Source organism: Petaurus breviceps, unplaced genomic scaffold (genome assembly GCF_028583685.1).
Source record: "Petaurus breviceps papuanus isolate PSGF00001 unplaced genomic scaffold, PetGlider_PUasm1.0 126, whole genome shotgun sequence".
NCBI classification, from domain to species: Eukaryota; Metazoa; Chordata; class Mammalia; order Diprotodontia; family Petauridae; genus Petaurus; species Petaurus breviceps.
This window is the reverse complement of record NW_027185655.1, coordinates 7,868,506-7,886,258: the sequence shown is the minus strand read 5'-3', so window position 1 is coordinate 7,886,258 and position 17,753 is coordinate 7,868,506. Positions and strand designations below refer to the sequence as shown.

Here is a 17,753-nt window from a genome sequence, read left to right as displayed (position 1 = left end):
AGACCTGAGTTCCGATCCAGCCTCAGACGCTTAACACAAAAAAACTAGCCATGTGACCTTGGGCAAGTTACTTAACTTCAATTGCCTTCCAAAAAGCCAAAAAAAAAAAAAACCTATTTGATTAAGAAAGAAGCTGATGAGGATAGAGTTAAAGAAAAAGTGTCCAGTGACAAACAAGGGCACAGACAAGGAAGATGCCCACTTTTGGAGGGTATTCCATAAAGACAGTTGAGTTTTCATAGCATCCTTTTTTTATAAAGTTACACAAAAAAGTTCATATTCAAACCCTGGTTAAACTTGATAACTTTTGGATATCAAATCCCACAGAAAGTCATACTACCAAACATAGGAGCATGGCCACACCAGCTACAAGCCAATGTCTCCTACCCCAGTAACACTTCAAGATTCAGGGACTTACTACTAGCTTAGAACCATTCTTGCCTGGCTTTTGGGGTTGAGGGTGGGGTGGAAGGGTGGGAATCTGATGGCTCTTCGATGTCTTGGCATAGTAAAGTCTCACATTAAGATTGTGTGGCATAAAGGTTGCCATTGAAACCAAATTTGTAATTGCTACCTCCATGGCAGTGTGGTGCCATTGTTTATCCAACAAGTGGCATTAAGAAAAAGGAAAGGGGGTGGCCAGGTAGCTCAGTGAATAAGAGCACTGGCCCCAGAGTAGGGAGACCTGGGATCGAATCCGGGCTCAGACACTTATCACCCACCCAGAAACACCTGGCCGTGTAACCTTGAGCAAGTTACTTAACCCAGATTGCTTAAAAAAAAAGAAAAAGGAAAAGAAACTAGAGTTTCACAGTGCAATTCTGTAGACATGCTCTTTGTTGGGTGTTAAGATATAGCAAATGTATATAGAAAAATCAAATTATGGAACTGAATGTTTGTTGTAAACTAAAAGTAAATAAAGTTAAAAAAAAAACCCAAGGTTTTTATCTTTTGGTCACAGACTTCTCCCCTTGGGACCAGGGTGGTACAGAGAAGAGGTAGGATGCTCATATAGGACCTATATGACCACAACTACAAAACACTTCACGCAAACAAAGTCAGATCTAACGAATTGAAAAAATATCAATTGCTCGTGGCTGGGTCAAGCTAATATAATAAAAATGACAATTTTAACTAAATTAAGTTATATATTTAGTGCCATATCAATCAATTTACCAAAAAACTATAGAGCTAGAAAAAAAGAGAAACAAAATTCATTTGGAAGAATAAACGATCCAGAATATCAAGGGAATTAATGAAAAGAAATGCTAGGGAAGGTGGACTAGCTATACCAGATTCCAATCTGTACTATAAAGCAGCAGTCATCAAAACTGCTTGGTACTGGCTGAAGGAATAGAGGAGTGGATCAGTGGAATAGATTAGGCACACGAGATTCAGAAGTCCACGACTATAGTAATCTATTGTTTGATAAACCCCCAGACCCTGGTTTTTGGGATAAGAATTCACTATTTGACAAAAACTGCTGGGAAAACTGGAATATAGTATGGCAGAAACTGGGCATTGACCATTATCTAACACCATATACCAAAATCAAGTCTAAATGGGTGCATGATCTAGGTATAAAGGTTGATAACCATAAGCAGTCTCGTAAAACAAGGAATAGTTTACCTGTCAGACTTGTGGAGAGGGAAAGACTATGACTAAACAAGAATTAGAGAACATTATAAAATGTAAAATGGGTAATTTTGACTACATGAAATTGAAAAGCTTCTAAACAAAGCCAATGTAACCAAGATTAAGAGGGAGGTGGGAAATTGGGAAAGAATCTTTACAACCTATGTCTCTGACAAAGGTCTCATTTCTAAAATATACAGAGAATTGAGTCAAATTTATAAGAATACAGGTCATTCCCCAATTGATAAAATGGTCAAAGGATATGAACAGGCAATTTTTAGAGAAACAAATTAAAGATATCTATAAGCACATGAAGAAATGCTCTAATTCACTATTGATTAGAGAAATGCAAATCAAAACAACTGTAAGGTACCACATCCCACCAGTCAGATTGGCTAAGATGACAAAACAGGAAAATGACAAATGCTGGAGAGGATGTGGGCAAATTGGAACACTAATGCATTGCTGGTGGAGTTGTGAACTGATCCAGCCTTTCTGGAGAGCAATCTGGAATTATGCCCAAAGGGCTATAAATACTTTCATATCATTTGACCCAGCAATACCACTCCTAGGGCTATATTCCAAAGAGATCATAGATGTGGGAGGAAGACCCATATGTACAAAAATGTTTATAGCAGCTCTTTTTGTGGTGTCAAAGAATTGGAAATTAAGGGGGTACCCATCAATTGGGGAATGGCTGAGTAAGTTGTGGCATATGCATGTTATGGAATACTATTGTGCTATAAGAAACGAGGAGCAGACGGTCTTCATATTTACCTGGAGAGGCTTATACGAACTGATGCTGGGTGAGAAGAGTAGAACCAGGAGAAATTTGTACACAATTACAGACACAACATATGTGTGATGACCAACTTTGATAGACTGGACTCTTCTCAGCAATGCAGGGATATAAGTCAATCCCAAAAGACGCATGATGGAGAGAAAAATGTGCATCCAGAGAAAGAACTAGAAAGAACTGAATTTATATCCAGGTGGAAGCAAAATACCTGATCTTTTTCCTTCTCTTGTTTGGTTTTATGTCCTCTTTACCATTTTTCATTCCATCTGATACAATCCGTCTTTATAACCTGACTAATGTATAATAGGAAAGTTTTTACAGATTCTATACTTGACTTTATGCCGCCATGGGGGAGAGGAGAGGGAGGGGGACAAAATGTGAAACTCAAGGAAATGTGGAATTGAATCCTGTAAACTAAAAGGAAACAAACAAATTAATTTAAAAAAAAATTAAACATAAAAAAAAGCTAATTGGTGTTCATTGGTGCTAATCAAAGATATAGATGATATTGAAATATTAAGTGGTGCTGGCTAGATGATAGTAAAAAGATTACTCAGTGATATTAGAGGAAACGCCAAATGGGACCCCAAACTGACAAGATAGTCCCAGATTTTCAGGAGGACCCTAAAAACCTTGCAAGAGATGTAGCCAACCCCTGGGAATCTAACTTGGTGGGGTGGAAGTTGGGATAAGTATTTACTTACTGAGTTTTCAGGATCCATTAGAGAAATGACAACTATATCTATCTGTCCATCCATCTCCCCATCTAATTGGTGTCTCTCTGTCTTCACATTTGTATGTATGTGTAGGCATCTATATAATATATATAGTGTCCCCAAAGTCTTAGCATCATTTTCTGATATTAAAAGCTTGAAAATGCATCAAGTGGAACAGTGTGTGTGTGTGTGTGTGTGTTTGTGTGTATGCTTTCTTGTACAAGTTCTTTTTTTCAGGAAATGATAACATTTGCATTGCCTAGTGTGTCAGTACTGATACCTGTTGTCTTAATGAATCCTTTACAAATGTTAATACTGTGGCCAACATGAAGTATGGATTTTATAGCCCTGAAATGTAGATTTCCTCACATCTACTCATGGTAGAAGAGATTCTTGCTCCTACATTGATTGCTACCTTCTCTTGTCTATATTGAAGCTCCCTTCATCTTCAAGGGTCTTTAGTGCATGACCTTTTACTTATAATTAGTGGATTCCCATCTTCTGGACCAGTTGCCCAGTTCCCTTAATCTGGGGCAAACCTGGTCTTTGCATTAGTTTCAAGTCGCTGCAGTTTTCCTAGGGAGTGTGCACCCTAGGGTGATGAGGGTCATTAGGAAGGGAGAAACAAAAAATATTTTGTCATAAAAGCACTTTATTTAGTGGTCCTGACCCATGTGTGATATTGGTAATGGTTTAGCTTTGCCAGAGGGCACCATTAGACAGACTCTCAAGAGTATAGAACAATATCCCACCACCCAAAGTCAGCAGCTTGATTTTTACTTGTGGGAAGTAAAAGAAATCACAAACCTTCATGTTTTTCTTTGATAAAATTTTACAATATAAAAATGGTAAAAACAAAAGCAGTTTTTTTTTCTTTTTAAAAAGAATAAATGTTACCTTGGCTTGTACTATTTACAAGGAGATGCCCTTTTAATAAAAAGATTATTGATTGCTTGAACTTTTTCCTACATATGCTTGCTGACTTCTGGCCAAATTCACTTTTCAGGTTAATTTTTTTTCACCCCATTCACAATTACCTTTATTCCTTCACCTCATATGGGTAACAGTCCCACCATACTTAAAAAAATCTAGTTCATTGGTTTTTGTTTTTTAATGACTTTTGTTGATGTCTCCTTCGCTGGATCCAAAACAGTGGTTTTAAAAAGTGTAATTCTGTGAAATCCCGCAGCTCCCATGAGCCGACCAGGGGGTTCTCTAGAACAAAATGCAGGCATAGATATGTTTGAAGAGGTGTCTGCCTCCATCCCTGGTCATTCCAGGGGCCATGAGCCTATGAAATTCTGGGGCACCAAAGAAGAAGGAAACAAAGTCTCGGCCTTTCGTGGGCCTCTTTGGAAGAGTGGAACTCTCTTGCTTTCAACCTTGTGCTAAGATAACCTAATGCTTGCCTTTTCATAAATGGCTCGTCTAAGACAGCCTCCAGTTCTTTTGGGTCCTTTTCTCTCACTCATCTTTTCCTATAGGTCATTTTTAGCTTCCTCTACTGGAAAAAAAAAAAGCAAACAAATCCCAAAACCCAGTAAATGAAGCCTTCAGGGAATAATAATCTGAACTCATTATGGTTGAGTCCTTTACAAGGCAGACATCCAAAGTGATACAAAAAAGGCAATTTTGGGGACGCAGAGAAGCAAACAAAAGATACTGTCCAGGATAGATGATAGGAAGAACATTTAAAAACAAAAGCACATCTTGATTTCATTTTGTATGAATGGCAATTCTGTAATCCACCCTAGGCGATTTTCTCTTTCAAATTATGTAACAAAATTTTTCATCGGAACACACACACGGCCCCATCTTTAAGTCACAATGAAGTGAGTGTTGGAGGAGATACAGGCTCAGTGCTTGGGGAATCCCCCCCCCCCCCATACCTTGGTAACTCTGGATAATCTCCATCCAGACAAGTGTTACTTGGTCATTCATTAGGAAGGTTGTCTGGGTCTAACTGAAGATTTTGAGTGCCTTGTTTTCCAATCCTCCTTAGACCCAAAACAAGGCTTAGGGAGTTAGTGTCCATTTCTCATTTGAGTGACCCTACTTAACAGTAAAGGGTGTGGATGGTGAAGCCATAGTAAGGCAAGGGGGACAGGGGAGTGGAGAGGGCTAGGAAGAAGAGGCAGGAAAGGGGGGAATGATACATGGTCTTACAAAAGCTTCTTGTTCTGTTGTGTGTATTAAAGATGCAAGAGTTTCCATATCCTCATATAGGGGCTTGTGTTTTTATTTTTTCCCCTTTAAAGAAACAATCCACTCTGAAAAGAGGCCCCTTTTGTGATGGTGGCGGTGAACAGACGTGTGTGTGTGTGTGTGTTGGGTAAGTGTCATGAAGTCACACGTGACATTCTTTTCCTGTGTCAGTCCCTAACCCTCTCCCCCACCGTCACCAACGAGGTCAAAGTAAGTCAAATCACACTTGGTCGGTTTGATACTCAGATGCTTCTGAAAGGCTTTCAGAGAAACTCAGGAAATTCTCCTGGTACTCTGAACAGACGATCTCGTAACGGTAATGCCGGAACTCCACAGCAAAAGTGCCAAAGTAGCACAAGAAACACATCACAAGGCCCCACTGGATCCGGGCTGCGTGCATGTGTATTTCTTGGGCCATGAGGATAAAATCTGGGGGAAGGAGAAAGTCAAGGAAAACACTCTGGGAATTGTCAGTGGAAATGGCAGCTTCCCTTTCCATAGTAAACCCACTCTCATTATAGTTTGATAGACTGCTCTGAATGGTACCCAGAGAACTCCATCAGGTCTCTAAAAAGGCTAAGCCTTTCATAAATGGGGAAAGGGAAGAGTAAAGGAATGAGCACCTATTAAACACCTACTGTATGCTAGGTACCATGCTAAGTGCTTTTGATATCTCATTTGATCCATACAACTCTGGGAGGTAGGTGTTAATTTTTATTCCCATCTTATAGTTGAGGAAGCTAGGGCAGGGGGCAGCAAGGTGGCACAGTAGATAGGGCTAGGCCTGGAGTCAAGAAAACTCATCTTCCTGAGTTCAAATCTGGCCTCAGACACTTAGAAGCTGTGTGATCCTGGGCAAGTCACTTAACCCTGTTTGCCTCAGTTTCCTCATCTGTAAAATGAGATGGAGAAGGAAATGGCAACCACTCCAGTATCTTTGCCAAGAAAACCCCAAATGGGGTCGTGGAGAGTCAGATATGACTGAAAAATGATTAAACAAAAAGCTGACACAAGCAGCAGTGAAGTGACTTAAGGGTCTGGAGTGGGGGGGAAGAGACATTTCTGAGACAATTTCAGGTGTAACAATTCACAAGTCAAACCTAGAAATGCTATCAGCTGTCATACTCCAAGTGAGGAATGAACCCTGAAGCAGAGAATGCACTTTTATTCCTCAAGGGCCACTTTCATCCTTCTTTGCAATGAATTGTTTAAAAAAAAAAGAGTTGAGACCCTTCTTTTTTTTTGCAGGGGGGAAGGCAGGGCAATTGGGGTTAAGTGACTTGCCCAAGGTCACACAGCTAGTAAGTGTTAAGTGTCTGAGGCTGGATTTGAACTCAGGTCCTCCTGATTCCAGGGCTGGTGTTCCATTCACTGCACCACCTAGCCACCCCTGAAACCCTTCTTGTCTATTATTTTTCACAGTATCTATTGGGGGTGGGAATATTTAGGGAGGAGGATCTAACAGAATGATTTGAAAGGAAAAGTTGTACTTCGAGCATACTCAGTAGTAGAAAGGGCTGCCCTTTAGATTATGAATTAATTGGTTCGCTAATTGCCCTAAAAGACATTGGTATTCATTTGTTTCTTCATACCAGACTTCCACAAAAGAAATAAGGAGGGGTAATTTTTTTTTTTAAATCAAGGCAAACCCTTGGATCTTTGTTCTTTTCCAAGATTACACTGAATATCAACATTTAACAGAATGGCTCTGAACTTCTTCCTTCTCTCAGTTTTGGGTACGATTCTCCATGGCATTCCTAAACTGGAAAAACCAGGCAAATCCAAGTTGGCATGTCTGGGTCTATCCACCTTGGGAAAATGAGAGGATTCTTGCTGTTATGGAGAGCTTCTTAGGACTCAGATGGAATTTAGGATAATGGTCTCAACTCTAAGTCATCTGGAGCCTACCCGGTGCTCTTCTGATGGAGCATCTAGATGTTGTAAACATCACATGTTTAAGTTTAATTTTCATTATGGACATTTTCTTAAGTCAAAACAAAAAATCATCTGAGGTGTTTCTGAGGTGGAAATGTTCACATGGAAAATTTAACAACCAGCTCTCACAACTCTTTAACAAAGAACCTTAACCTCTCAACCACCAACTTTATTTTTTTTTAAATCAAGCTGCAAATGAGGAATGAATATGGCTGACTTGAGTTGCAGCCCCTTTAACTTCCCCTGGCCCATTTGACTAGGAAAGGATGTTGATGAATTCATCAGTGATATGGTCAAAGGGCTGGTGGTCAGAGAAATAAAAGATCTGGAAAATTCACAGACTGGAAAAATCAATCTCTGAATAATGAACAGTTAATTTTGTTGTCTTTGCTAAATAAATGGCTACAACATATACCGTACGGTACTAATTGTTCCTTCTATCTAGGACGGCTAAATGTACCCTATGATTTTTTAGTTCACTTAGAATAACAATTATGTTTTCTTGAAAGATAAATTTGCTTGCTTTTGAACATCTTACTGGATAATTTATTAAATGAAACAACTGAATCATTCACTAGGAAATCAATGGAAGTTTTTTTTTTTTTTAAGAGAAAAACAATTGCAATACTTTTTGTAGTTCAGAATGTTTTGGGGTTCTTTTTTTTTCCAAAAGGGGGGATTTACTATCTTTGTTTTGAAGAGAAGGCATTACCCAGTTCTCATCAGTAAACTAAAACAGTTGTGGAAAGCCACAGATTATATTTAACTCATTCCTTTGGAGTTTGATAAAGCTGATGATAAAAAAAAAAAAACAGAAACAAAACCACCCTTCCCTTCTTTGTTGATAATTTGGTTGAATAGGCTGCTGTGAAGGGGGAATCCTAATATCTAAATAGATAAACTATGTTTGCTTTGTATTCTAACCTCCCTAAAGGAAAACCAAACACAAAACCCTTTTTATGTTCAAAGGATACAGAGGACCACACAGAGAGTGATAGACGCCGCGAGGATCACTCTGGGAATCCCAATCTTCCGACCCTCGTTTTTGATGTTGACTTTGAGCGTCAGAGCAGCTTGGATCCAACAAGCCAACGTGCCAAATCCAAAAGTTAGGGAGGTGCCTACATTATGGATTTCTTCATCGTTGGTGAGCTTGGAGAAGAATAAATAATATAGCATGTGGAGGCTCGTTTGCGAAAAAAGGAAAAAAAAAAGAAATATAGTTCTCTCGTGATTACAGAATCTTCCGGTGCTACCCCTCCATCCCCACCCTGAGAGGGGGAAAATTATTAAGGAAAATGTGAGAGAAGAGATAGAGAATGCAGATTACGAGAAAGCACATTCAAGAGTAATTCACTCCTCCTGGCTACCCCTTCAACTTGCTTTCAGACCTGGGGGTTGGGTCCCCACTAGGTGGCTGCTCTCTGGGTTCCAGGATTAGCAGCACTATGGTTACCCCTTGCTGGCATGAGAAACTGCTGATAAGCTTCCCAGGAACAGTCAGCTAGTAGATACAATTAGCTCTTAAGCTAAGATATTTCATAAGATGATATATAGTAAAACAAAGTAACTACAAAATTTTCCTTCCCAGACACTGAGTGTACGTACTCCACAAACACACATTTTGTTCTTGTTGGTGTTTTGGAAGAGGACCAATGACATCAGGAGGGTGAGGTCCTGACTTACAAGTGAATTGGATTTAAGTGAGGCAGGGCTGTGCTGGGTCATCAACCTCATTCTCTTCTTCAGAGTTGTTGGAATCCAGTGGCAAGACATAGGTCAGGAAGACTGGCCGTGACCCAGGATGTGCAGGGAGACCTTGACTTTCTTAAAGGAGGGTCTTTCCCAGTTCTCAGTTTCTCTGAGGCAACACCCATTCAGTAGTTAAAGGCTAAGTAAGAATTAAGGCAAAAAAAATGTCTTAGTTTGACTTCAAAAAAGAATCAGTCAGGGCAAGGGAATGGAAAGGGTCAATGCAACTTAGGGTATGATGGTAAAAAGATACACATGGGAAGCCCATGCTGAGGTCACTCGCAACTCTGGAAATCTTCTTTCTTCACACAGTCCTCTCTGTGACCCAACTTTTAGTTGGTAAGACTGGCTCTCTCTCTGAGTCTGGAGCTGGCTCTTTTCTTGGATGCCGTGGGTCATCTTTTCCCTCAGGTGATTTTCTCTCTGTATCCATGCCTGTCTGGAGCGTGGGTCTTTGTTTCCTTTATTGGATTTAGGAGACTTTCAGTCTGACTCTCAATAGTGCTAGACAGGGTATCAGCCTCTGGGCAAATCACTTCTGGATACCATGTCCAGTGAGATGGAAGGAAGAGAGAGAAATTGCTTCTTTTCCTCCCACTCCCCGCCCCCAACACAAAAAATGCTTCTGGGTCCTGACTCCTTTGGAACTGAACTCTGTTCCCAGGGCTTAGGTATTTAAAGCTTCTCTCATCCATAGATGAGTTCCACTAGAGAAAGGTGTTTTCACATACCCCAAAAGGAACTAGGCTCAGAGGAATATTTATAGTTATAAACACCTTGTGATTATAGTCTGGGCTTTCTAGGCTGGGGATGGGGATGGGGGTGTGTGTGTGGGAAGGTAGGGTTGGTCGCTGATCAATTCCCTTAACTAAGAAAGAAGACAAGGATCTAGTTTTTGAGATAAATTTAAAAATTTAAATTAAAAAGTCTGTGTACCTTAGAGAAATGCTAAAATGTTCCCATGGTTTAAATACCCTCAAGCATTGACACCCTCAAGTGTTGTCCTCTAGGATGAGAAAATGAAATTTCAGAGTTGACTGTGTATTCACAAAGGAAGGCAAACTCTGAAGGATCAATATTTTATTAGCATAGAATATTAATGAAAGCCCTGGGTGTGTCTTCATTTCTGCATTGTAAAGAAGGCAAGGTCTGGCCATATCTATTTTTTATGACAAAATTAGCCATGTGGACAGATTTTTTTAAAAAATATTGTCATAAGGGTAGCTTTCATAGAAGTAGCATTTGCAGCAATTGGAGACCTACATAAGTTAGGAGAGTCTTAAGGTACAGGGAGTTTTCTTGGGGGGCTCTTTGCAAGGTTTGGCTTGGGGACCAGAAATTTGAAATTCATGCCACTAGGTAGAGTAATGCTTGGCTTAATCATTTCAATTAATTCTGACAATTAAATCAACCGACTGGACTGGTATATCATTAATATGGCTAAGGAAATGAAAGCACAAATCACTGCAGTGATCTATGAAGGCTCAGAATTCTGTGCTTATCTTATTTGTCTGAGTATAACTTTCAAAGGAGATGGGTGCTCAGGGTTTTGGTTAAATTTGGTTTCCTATTTGTTACCAAAATATCAACTGGCAAATATTTAGGAAGCACCTACTAAATACCAGGTGCCAGGAGTAGTTAGGTGGTACAGTGGACAGAGTACATTCTAGGCATGGGACTGAATGGACTGGGAGATGCCATGGCATTAAGGAAACCATTAAGAATTATGCCATGTGTATTTGGAGACTCTTTAGTGTATGGCACTCCAGGAGGGACTCAAAAGGACAATGAGCTAGTCTTCAGTCTCCCAGAGAATATTCCAGAATTAGGATCTCGGGCAAATGTGCTAAATATACCTCAGCTGATTTGATGAAATCAGCAAGTATTTAAACTTGGGAGAAAGTGTAATGGCGGGGAGAGCACAATCCATAGAGTGTGAGCTCCCCACGGCGAGCTCTTCTTCTTGTTGAATTTCGAGCCCAAGCTGTCCATTTGTCCTGTCTGTCCATGCTAACATAGAAGTTCTAGACTGTCCATCAACCTCATGTCATAATCTAGACAATTGACCTCCCTTATCTACTTATGGATGGTCAGATCGAAAACTCTTTTGAGGGGTTATTGCTGTCTCTTTCCAGGAAGCTCTGCCACCTTCCACAGCTGGATGCAACCAGCACAAGGTCATCTGCAAACAGGAGGACCTCCACATCCCCAGGGAATCTTTCTCTTCAACTTGAAATCTGAACTGGACCACTTCCATCATAATGGTGAATACCTGTGGCAAGAAGTCATCTCTCTGTCTTATGCCTTGTTGCCTGATGTTGATGGTCAGCGGATCATTGAATGGGATTATTTATGTTATCACAGCTTTCTTGAGTGATTTTGATGTATGGATGGGAGATACTTGGTGTGAAGAAAAGACTAAAAGGTGGTATGTTGCTCAATCTAGTCAAATACTTTTTCATAATTGACAAAACCCAGCGGCATCTTATTTCTTCTACATTTTTCTGCCAATTGTCTAATGGTAAATACGTCCATCGTTGAACTCTCAGAAAGATCTGTTTATACTCTGCTCCTACCCCAGATGCCCTTGATTTTTGTTTAAAGTTTTATATAGATGGGAAAGTAGGCATGGAACTGTGCTTCCCATCACCTTTTTAAGCTATAAATAAGATGCAAGATTTTTCCATTATCTTCTCCTTTGAACTGATAGTTCAATATGCCCTCCAAACTGTGTCACTTTCGAGTACAGATTTCTATGTTTAATTGGTCTCATCTGGCTGCTTTTCCTGTCTTTGTTCTCTTTCAGAGAACATTAGTCAACATTAAAAATACTTGTTGAATTGGATTGAATGTTGTAGAAGGTAGGTCTGCACTGGGTAGGAAGACAGACTGTATGACCTCAGAGGTTACTGTGGAAGCATGTGGCATTAAGGTCTCCAATGTGTTGTAAAATATTAAGGAAAAAATATTATCACAGTGTCCTAGTCTGATGTCCCTGGTTTTACTTGATTAAAAAACTTAAATGATATCCCTTCCTTGAAGACTTAATCAACTTTTTATTATCTTATATTTATTTATTTTTGTTACATTTTGAATTCCGAGTTGTCTCCCTCCTTCCTTTCCCAATCCCACATTAGAGAAAGCCAACATTTGATATAGATATATATGTGGGACTATATAATACATACTTGCAAATATAATTTCTTACTCTGAAAGTGCATAACATTTTCCTTCCTAAGTCCTTTATGATTGATTTGAATATTCATATTACTCAGAACAGGTTAGTTATTCACAGCTTTGAATGTTCTCTTGTTTCTGATCATTTTACTCTGCATTCTTTCTTTTTTTTTTTTGAGGGGGGAAGGCAGGGCAATTGGGGTTAAGTGACTTGCCCAAGGTCACATGGCTAGTAAGTGTTAAGTGTCTGAGGCCAGATTTGAACTCAGGTCCTCCTGACTCCAGGGCCGATGTCCTATTCACTGCCCCACCTAGCCACCCCTCTGCATTATTTCTTGCAAATCTTTATGTGTTTTTCTAAAACCAACCTGCTCATCATTTCTTATAGCACAATAGTATTCCATCACAATCATATGCCATTTCCTTATTTAGCCATTCCCCAATTGATGGGTATCCCCTTGATTTCCAGTCCTTTGCCACCACAAAGAGAGTTGCTATAAACATTTTAGAACATATAGGTTCTTTTCCTTTTTCCCTGAGAAGATTTAATCACTTTAAGGAAAGGATCTTAATTTCCTGAAACTTTGGTAACTCAAGGGAATGCCTTTTTTTAAGAAATCCAATTAAATGACTTAATCTTCCTGTGTACCTTTGATTGGTATTTTTTGTTTGTTTTGTTTTGCTTTTTGGAGGGCAATTGGGGTTAAGTGACTTGCCCAAGGTCACACAGCTAGTTTTTGTGTTTATCCCCTCTCTCTGTCTGTCTCTTTGTCTCTTCGTCTCTGTCTGTCTGTCTGTCTCTCTCATCTCTATGGACTTGTGCTTTTCCTTTTTCCTACAAACCTGCCTGTGTTTTCCCTGAAAAACAACAAAACTCCTCTTACTTGAACGATCACATTCAACTACTTCTCTTGATAAACTCCCTGAAGAAGCCCCCGATCCTCAGTGCCCTTCCTTTCCTTTCATTCTGTTCTAAATTGGTCCCATAGAACGCAGCCCCAAGGGAAGGAGATGTGTCATGGTAGCCCAATGTGGAGCAAAGCCATTGTTCTTTGGGAATGCCAGCTAGAGTCTTACACGTGTAATGCCCTTAGATGGTGAGGCAAAGAGTGCATTTTGCTCGAGGCAGGGAGAGCCGAGTTCAAAACCTGCTTCAGACATTTACTAGCTGTATCAACTTGGGCAAAGCACTCGGCCTCTTTTTGCCCTAGTTTCCTCATCTGTAAAGGAGTGATAATAAAAACACCCATCTCCCAAGGTGTCTTCCTCCCACCCCTTTTCATTCCACTGTTTTCGCTCCATTGGTTATTTCTGATTTATCTTGTCTAAATCTCCTTTGTTCATAGCAGGTTGTTTCCCCTATTAGACTGTGAGTTTATTGAGAGCAGACTGTCCAAGACTTTTCTTTGTACCCCTAGTGCTTAGCAGGGCAGCAGTGCATAGAGCACCAGCAATGGAGTCAGGAGGACCTGAGTTCAAATCTAGCCTCAGACACTTACTAGCTGTGTGACCCTGGGCAAGTCACTTAACCCTATTTGCCTCAGTTTCCTCATCTGTCAAGTGAGCTGGAGAAGGAAATGCAAACCACTTCAGTATCTTTGCCAAGAAAACCCCAAATGGGGTCACAATGAATCTGACATGACCCAAAAACAATTGGACAGCGTCAAAGTGCTTAGCACAGTGCCCTGCATAGAATAGGTGCTTAATAACTGTTTCTTGACTGGCTAACTGGGATAAAGGGATATATAAAGATGAGCATTATTATTATGGTTGTTTATTTGCTTATTATTAATATTATGTAAAATTTGGAGGCTGGAACTTCTTTGATCTGAACGCTATTTGACTTATGAATTTAGAGCTAATATTTAGTATAAAAGTTTGTCTAGGAGACATAGGGTTCTTCCCATTAATGACTGTGTCAAGCATTTAAGCATGTCTATTCCAGTATATCAAAAGTTAATTTGGTTTTGGGAAATAGAAGCACAGGCATCAGAAAGCTGGAAATACTGTCAGAGGTGAACAAGTGACAGATTTGGTGATTCTGAAATGCCCATGGCCTCATATACTAAGCCCCTGTATGTAACAAGTTTGGAAATTACTGAATTCTTCCTGAACTCGTATGTGCTTAGCCAGGAGCCCCTCTCTTGTGAGAAACAGACCTAGCCATACTTCCTGATAAGATGTCAGAATGATCCTGGACATCTGAGTCTCACAATAAATCAGGGCAAGGACTGTACAACTGTCCAGACCAAGGCCTGGCTACAACGGATGTCCTTATCTACCACTGTCAGACTAACTTTACTTCCCACAAGACTAACTTTGTTTCCCACACCTATTTTTGGCGGTTTTTTACTTTAAATATTCCCCCTTTCCTTATGGTCGGGGCAGCTCTCCTAAGGCTTCCTTGGGAGTCTGTCACTGGCCAACTCAATAAACTGATGCTCAGAACAATTGGCATGGCTTGGGGTAATTTTTCTCTCTGCCTGTCCATTTCAATTCATTGGTATCATGTGACTATTCATTTTAGCTTTAAGATTGTTAATTTGTACCAAATGATGTTTCTAATGGGGCTTCTGTTAGCCCTCCACAATTTCCACAGGCCTTTTCCTTGATGCTGAAAATAACAAACTTTCTAAGCAGAAGCCTGGTTCTAGAGAGTAAAGAGTTATTTAAAAAAAAATTTTTTTTGAGAAAATTCCATTATCTCCTTCTCTTGTCCAGAATAGTTTCTCAAAAGTTCAATCCAAGGCCATCCTGAAAATAGCCAGGCAATTTAGAGAGAGGCTGACTCCATAGTCAAGGCCATGCATAGCCCTTTATTTTCCCCATTCAGGCTGTGTTTCTTGGGGATATTTTAAACTTTTCAGGAAAACCACAGAGGATAAATATAACTATTTCCTCCTCAGTGCTAAAACTTCCATCTGAAAAATCCTATCTGTCTTTGAGAAGCTTGGTTTTCAGTAGTCGCTGAGATTAAAAAAGCAAGTGCCCTAAAAAATCCGTGTGAAACAGGAAATGAGAATTGGCAGTGTCCACTCTGATCCCAAGCTTTGAGGAGTTGTACAGTGTCCAAGTGGCACAACGTGCCACGAATTGTGGTTAAAATGAAAGAAATATATTCATTTTTTTTTCATTTATGTGTATATATATTTTCAAATGACTAGTAAGTTGTAGGAACTTATTTAATCGTTGGACCTGACTACTTAATAGATAGAACTGTTGGGTGTTTCTCTTGCTTAAGGGCACCATGACAAAATGCAAAGTGGAATTCCAAGAGAAATGTGAGATCCGCAAATTTAGACATTTCCACTCCAAATGTTCACATGGGGCTGACCTGTGGTAGAGCCTTCCAGAACTTGTGTTGGTCTGGTCAGCCATAGATGGACACACTTGACCCTGACATAGTGAGGTCATGTTGGCCCTTTTTAGGCATAAAGGGTAACAAGCAACCAGCTAGGAAGAAATTACTGAGACACAAAAGGCAATAATGAACCGAGAAAGTCTCCCTCAAGGTCAAACCATGATGACTTTCTTTGAGCTCTTCCTCAGCTTCTATTTTCAGTCTAGAAGCCTTTGATCTTGTGCAAGACCTGCCCGTTTCTTTCTAAGGTGGAAGGAGGAAGATCCCTTGTTCACTTGCTTCTGGGTTTCAGGGCACTGGGGCAATTGGTAGGGCTACAGTCCAGAATCAGTTGGTAAGATCTCAACCAGGGATACCATGTTGAGAAAACATTTAAGACCAAGAAAATAGGGTTTTTTTAAACATATGCATTGATCTTATACAAATAGCTAAATGCTACAATTATAAGTATATTCTTGTTATAGTATGTTTAGGGATGAAGAGAATATCATTTGATGTCACTCTGCTGCAAGAGCAGATTCCAAAGCAATCAATCAGTAAACATTTATTAAGTGCCTAGTGTATGCCATCATAGAAGCAATGAACATGAACTTGGAAAGACTTCCAGAGATGCTGGATGATAGAAAGGCAGGGTGCTAAGCACTGGGGTTACAAAAAGAGACAAAAGACAGTCCCTGTCCTCAAGGAGCTTACAATCTAATGGGAGAGAACAAACAAATATATGCTAAACAATGGAAAGGCACTAGAATTAAGTGACGGCTGAAAGAGTCTGTAAGCGGATGCTGGGTTTTTGGGTTTGTTTCTGTTGCTTCTGACTCTTTGTGACACAATTAAGCACCACAGTTGCTAGAACAAATCAGATCTTTCAATGATACATCTCATTGTAAAAGAAGTTCTCCCTTGGAGATAATCCTACTATGTGCCAGTCATTGTACTAAATACTCTACAATCTTCTCATTTGATCCTCACAACAACCCATGAAGGGAGGTGCTGTTATTATCCCCATTTTACAAATGGGGAAACCAAGGCAAACAGAGGTGAAGTGACTTGTCCAGAATCACACTGCTAGCAAGTGTCTGAGGTCAGATTTGAACTCAAGTCCCTCTGCCCGGTGCTAGCCACTTAGATGACTCCAAAGTTTGAAGCAAAGGGTCAGGTTGACCAGGTTAGTAAGGACTCCACTGTCCAAAGCTAAGGCTTTGACCCTTGAGAGTAAGGAGGCGGTACCCTTCTGGAACAGAAAAACCCTATTATCTGTGAGTCCCTTTATGGCTAGTCCCAGTGATGAACTTTATGGGAGGATCTGGGGAAGGCTTAGCCACAATGCCAGACAGCTGCCCTTACGGTCACCTTCCCTTACTATTTCTGACCTTAGCAACCACAAATATCTATTTAAGAAAGGGTTAGATAAGAGTACATACTGGTGTGGAAAATGTCTGTAATAACTGATGTACAAATCAAACTACATTGTTTTAAGAACTGACATTACTGCATTCTATAAGAAAATAGATACCACCGTGTACCTGGGTACTGGTAATTTCAGTGGGAAGGGACCCCATTGCTCTCTCTAATATTGGAAAGGACAGGTAGGAGGCAGAGCACATGGAGAGGTGGGCCTGCACTCAGGAACATTCATCTTCCTGAGTTCAAATTTGGTCACACTAGTTGTGTGACCTTAAGCAAGTCACTTAACCCCGTTTGCCTCAGTTTCTTCATCCATAAAATGAACTCGAGAAGGAAATGGCAAACCACTCTATTGTCTTTGCCAAGAAAACCCCAAATGGGGTTACAGAGAGTCAGACATGGTTGAAACGACTAAACATCAACAAATACTGGGAAAGAAGGCAAGACAATTGTAAATGATATAGCAGGAATGATAAAAATCACCCTTTCTTTAATAACCCGATTCTTGCCAATATTCTTATTGCTTCAGGAGGATGGCTGATTGGCACACCTTAGAGATATGACTAGCACCAGAGATTCCTTATTAATAAGAGTAAATGAGGTTTAATTAGATACCTCTGGGAGGAGGCCAACATTACAAGGATAATCTGGAATGTATATAAAGGACGCAAAACATTTTCTAGTAAATGTATTGTATTGAGGGTCAGTGCGGGGGAGTGAGGAGATGTCAGACTTGATTGCCCCCCCCCCAATACCCTGTGCAGCCAAA

General features: G+C 40.1%; 1 protein-coding gene across 4 annotated transcripts in view; it reads right to left on the bottom strand.

Annotated features, from left to right (window-relative positions):
* Positions 1 to 3,784: 3,784 nt before the first annotated feature.
* The window catches only part of TMEM150C (transmembrane protein 150C), a 66,980-nt gene continuing 53,011 nt past the window's right edge, over positions 3,785 to 17,753 (bottom strand). For all 4 annotated transcript variants that reach the window (XM_069092468.1, XM_069092476.1, XM_069092481.1 and 1 more), the window contains 2 exons: positions 8,265 to 8,442; positions 3,785 to 5,784 (listed from right to left, as the gene is read on the bottom strand). In XM_069092468.1, coding sequence (XP_068948569.1) covers positions 5,576 to 5,784; positions 8,265 to 8,442 — 387 coding nt within the window. In that variant the 3' untranslated portion in view covers positions 3,785 to 5,575. The remainder of the gene's footprint in view (positions 5,785 to 8,264; positions 8,443 to 17,753) is intronic.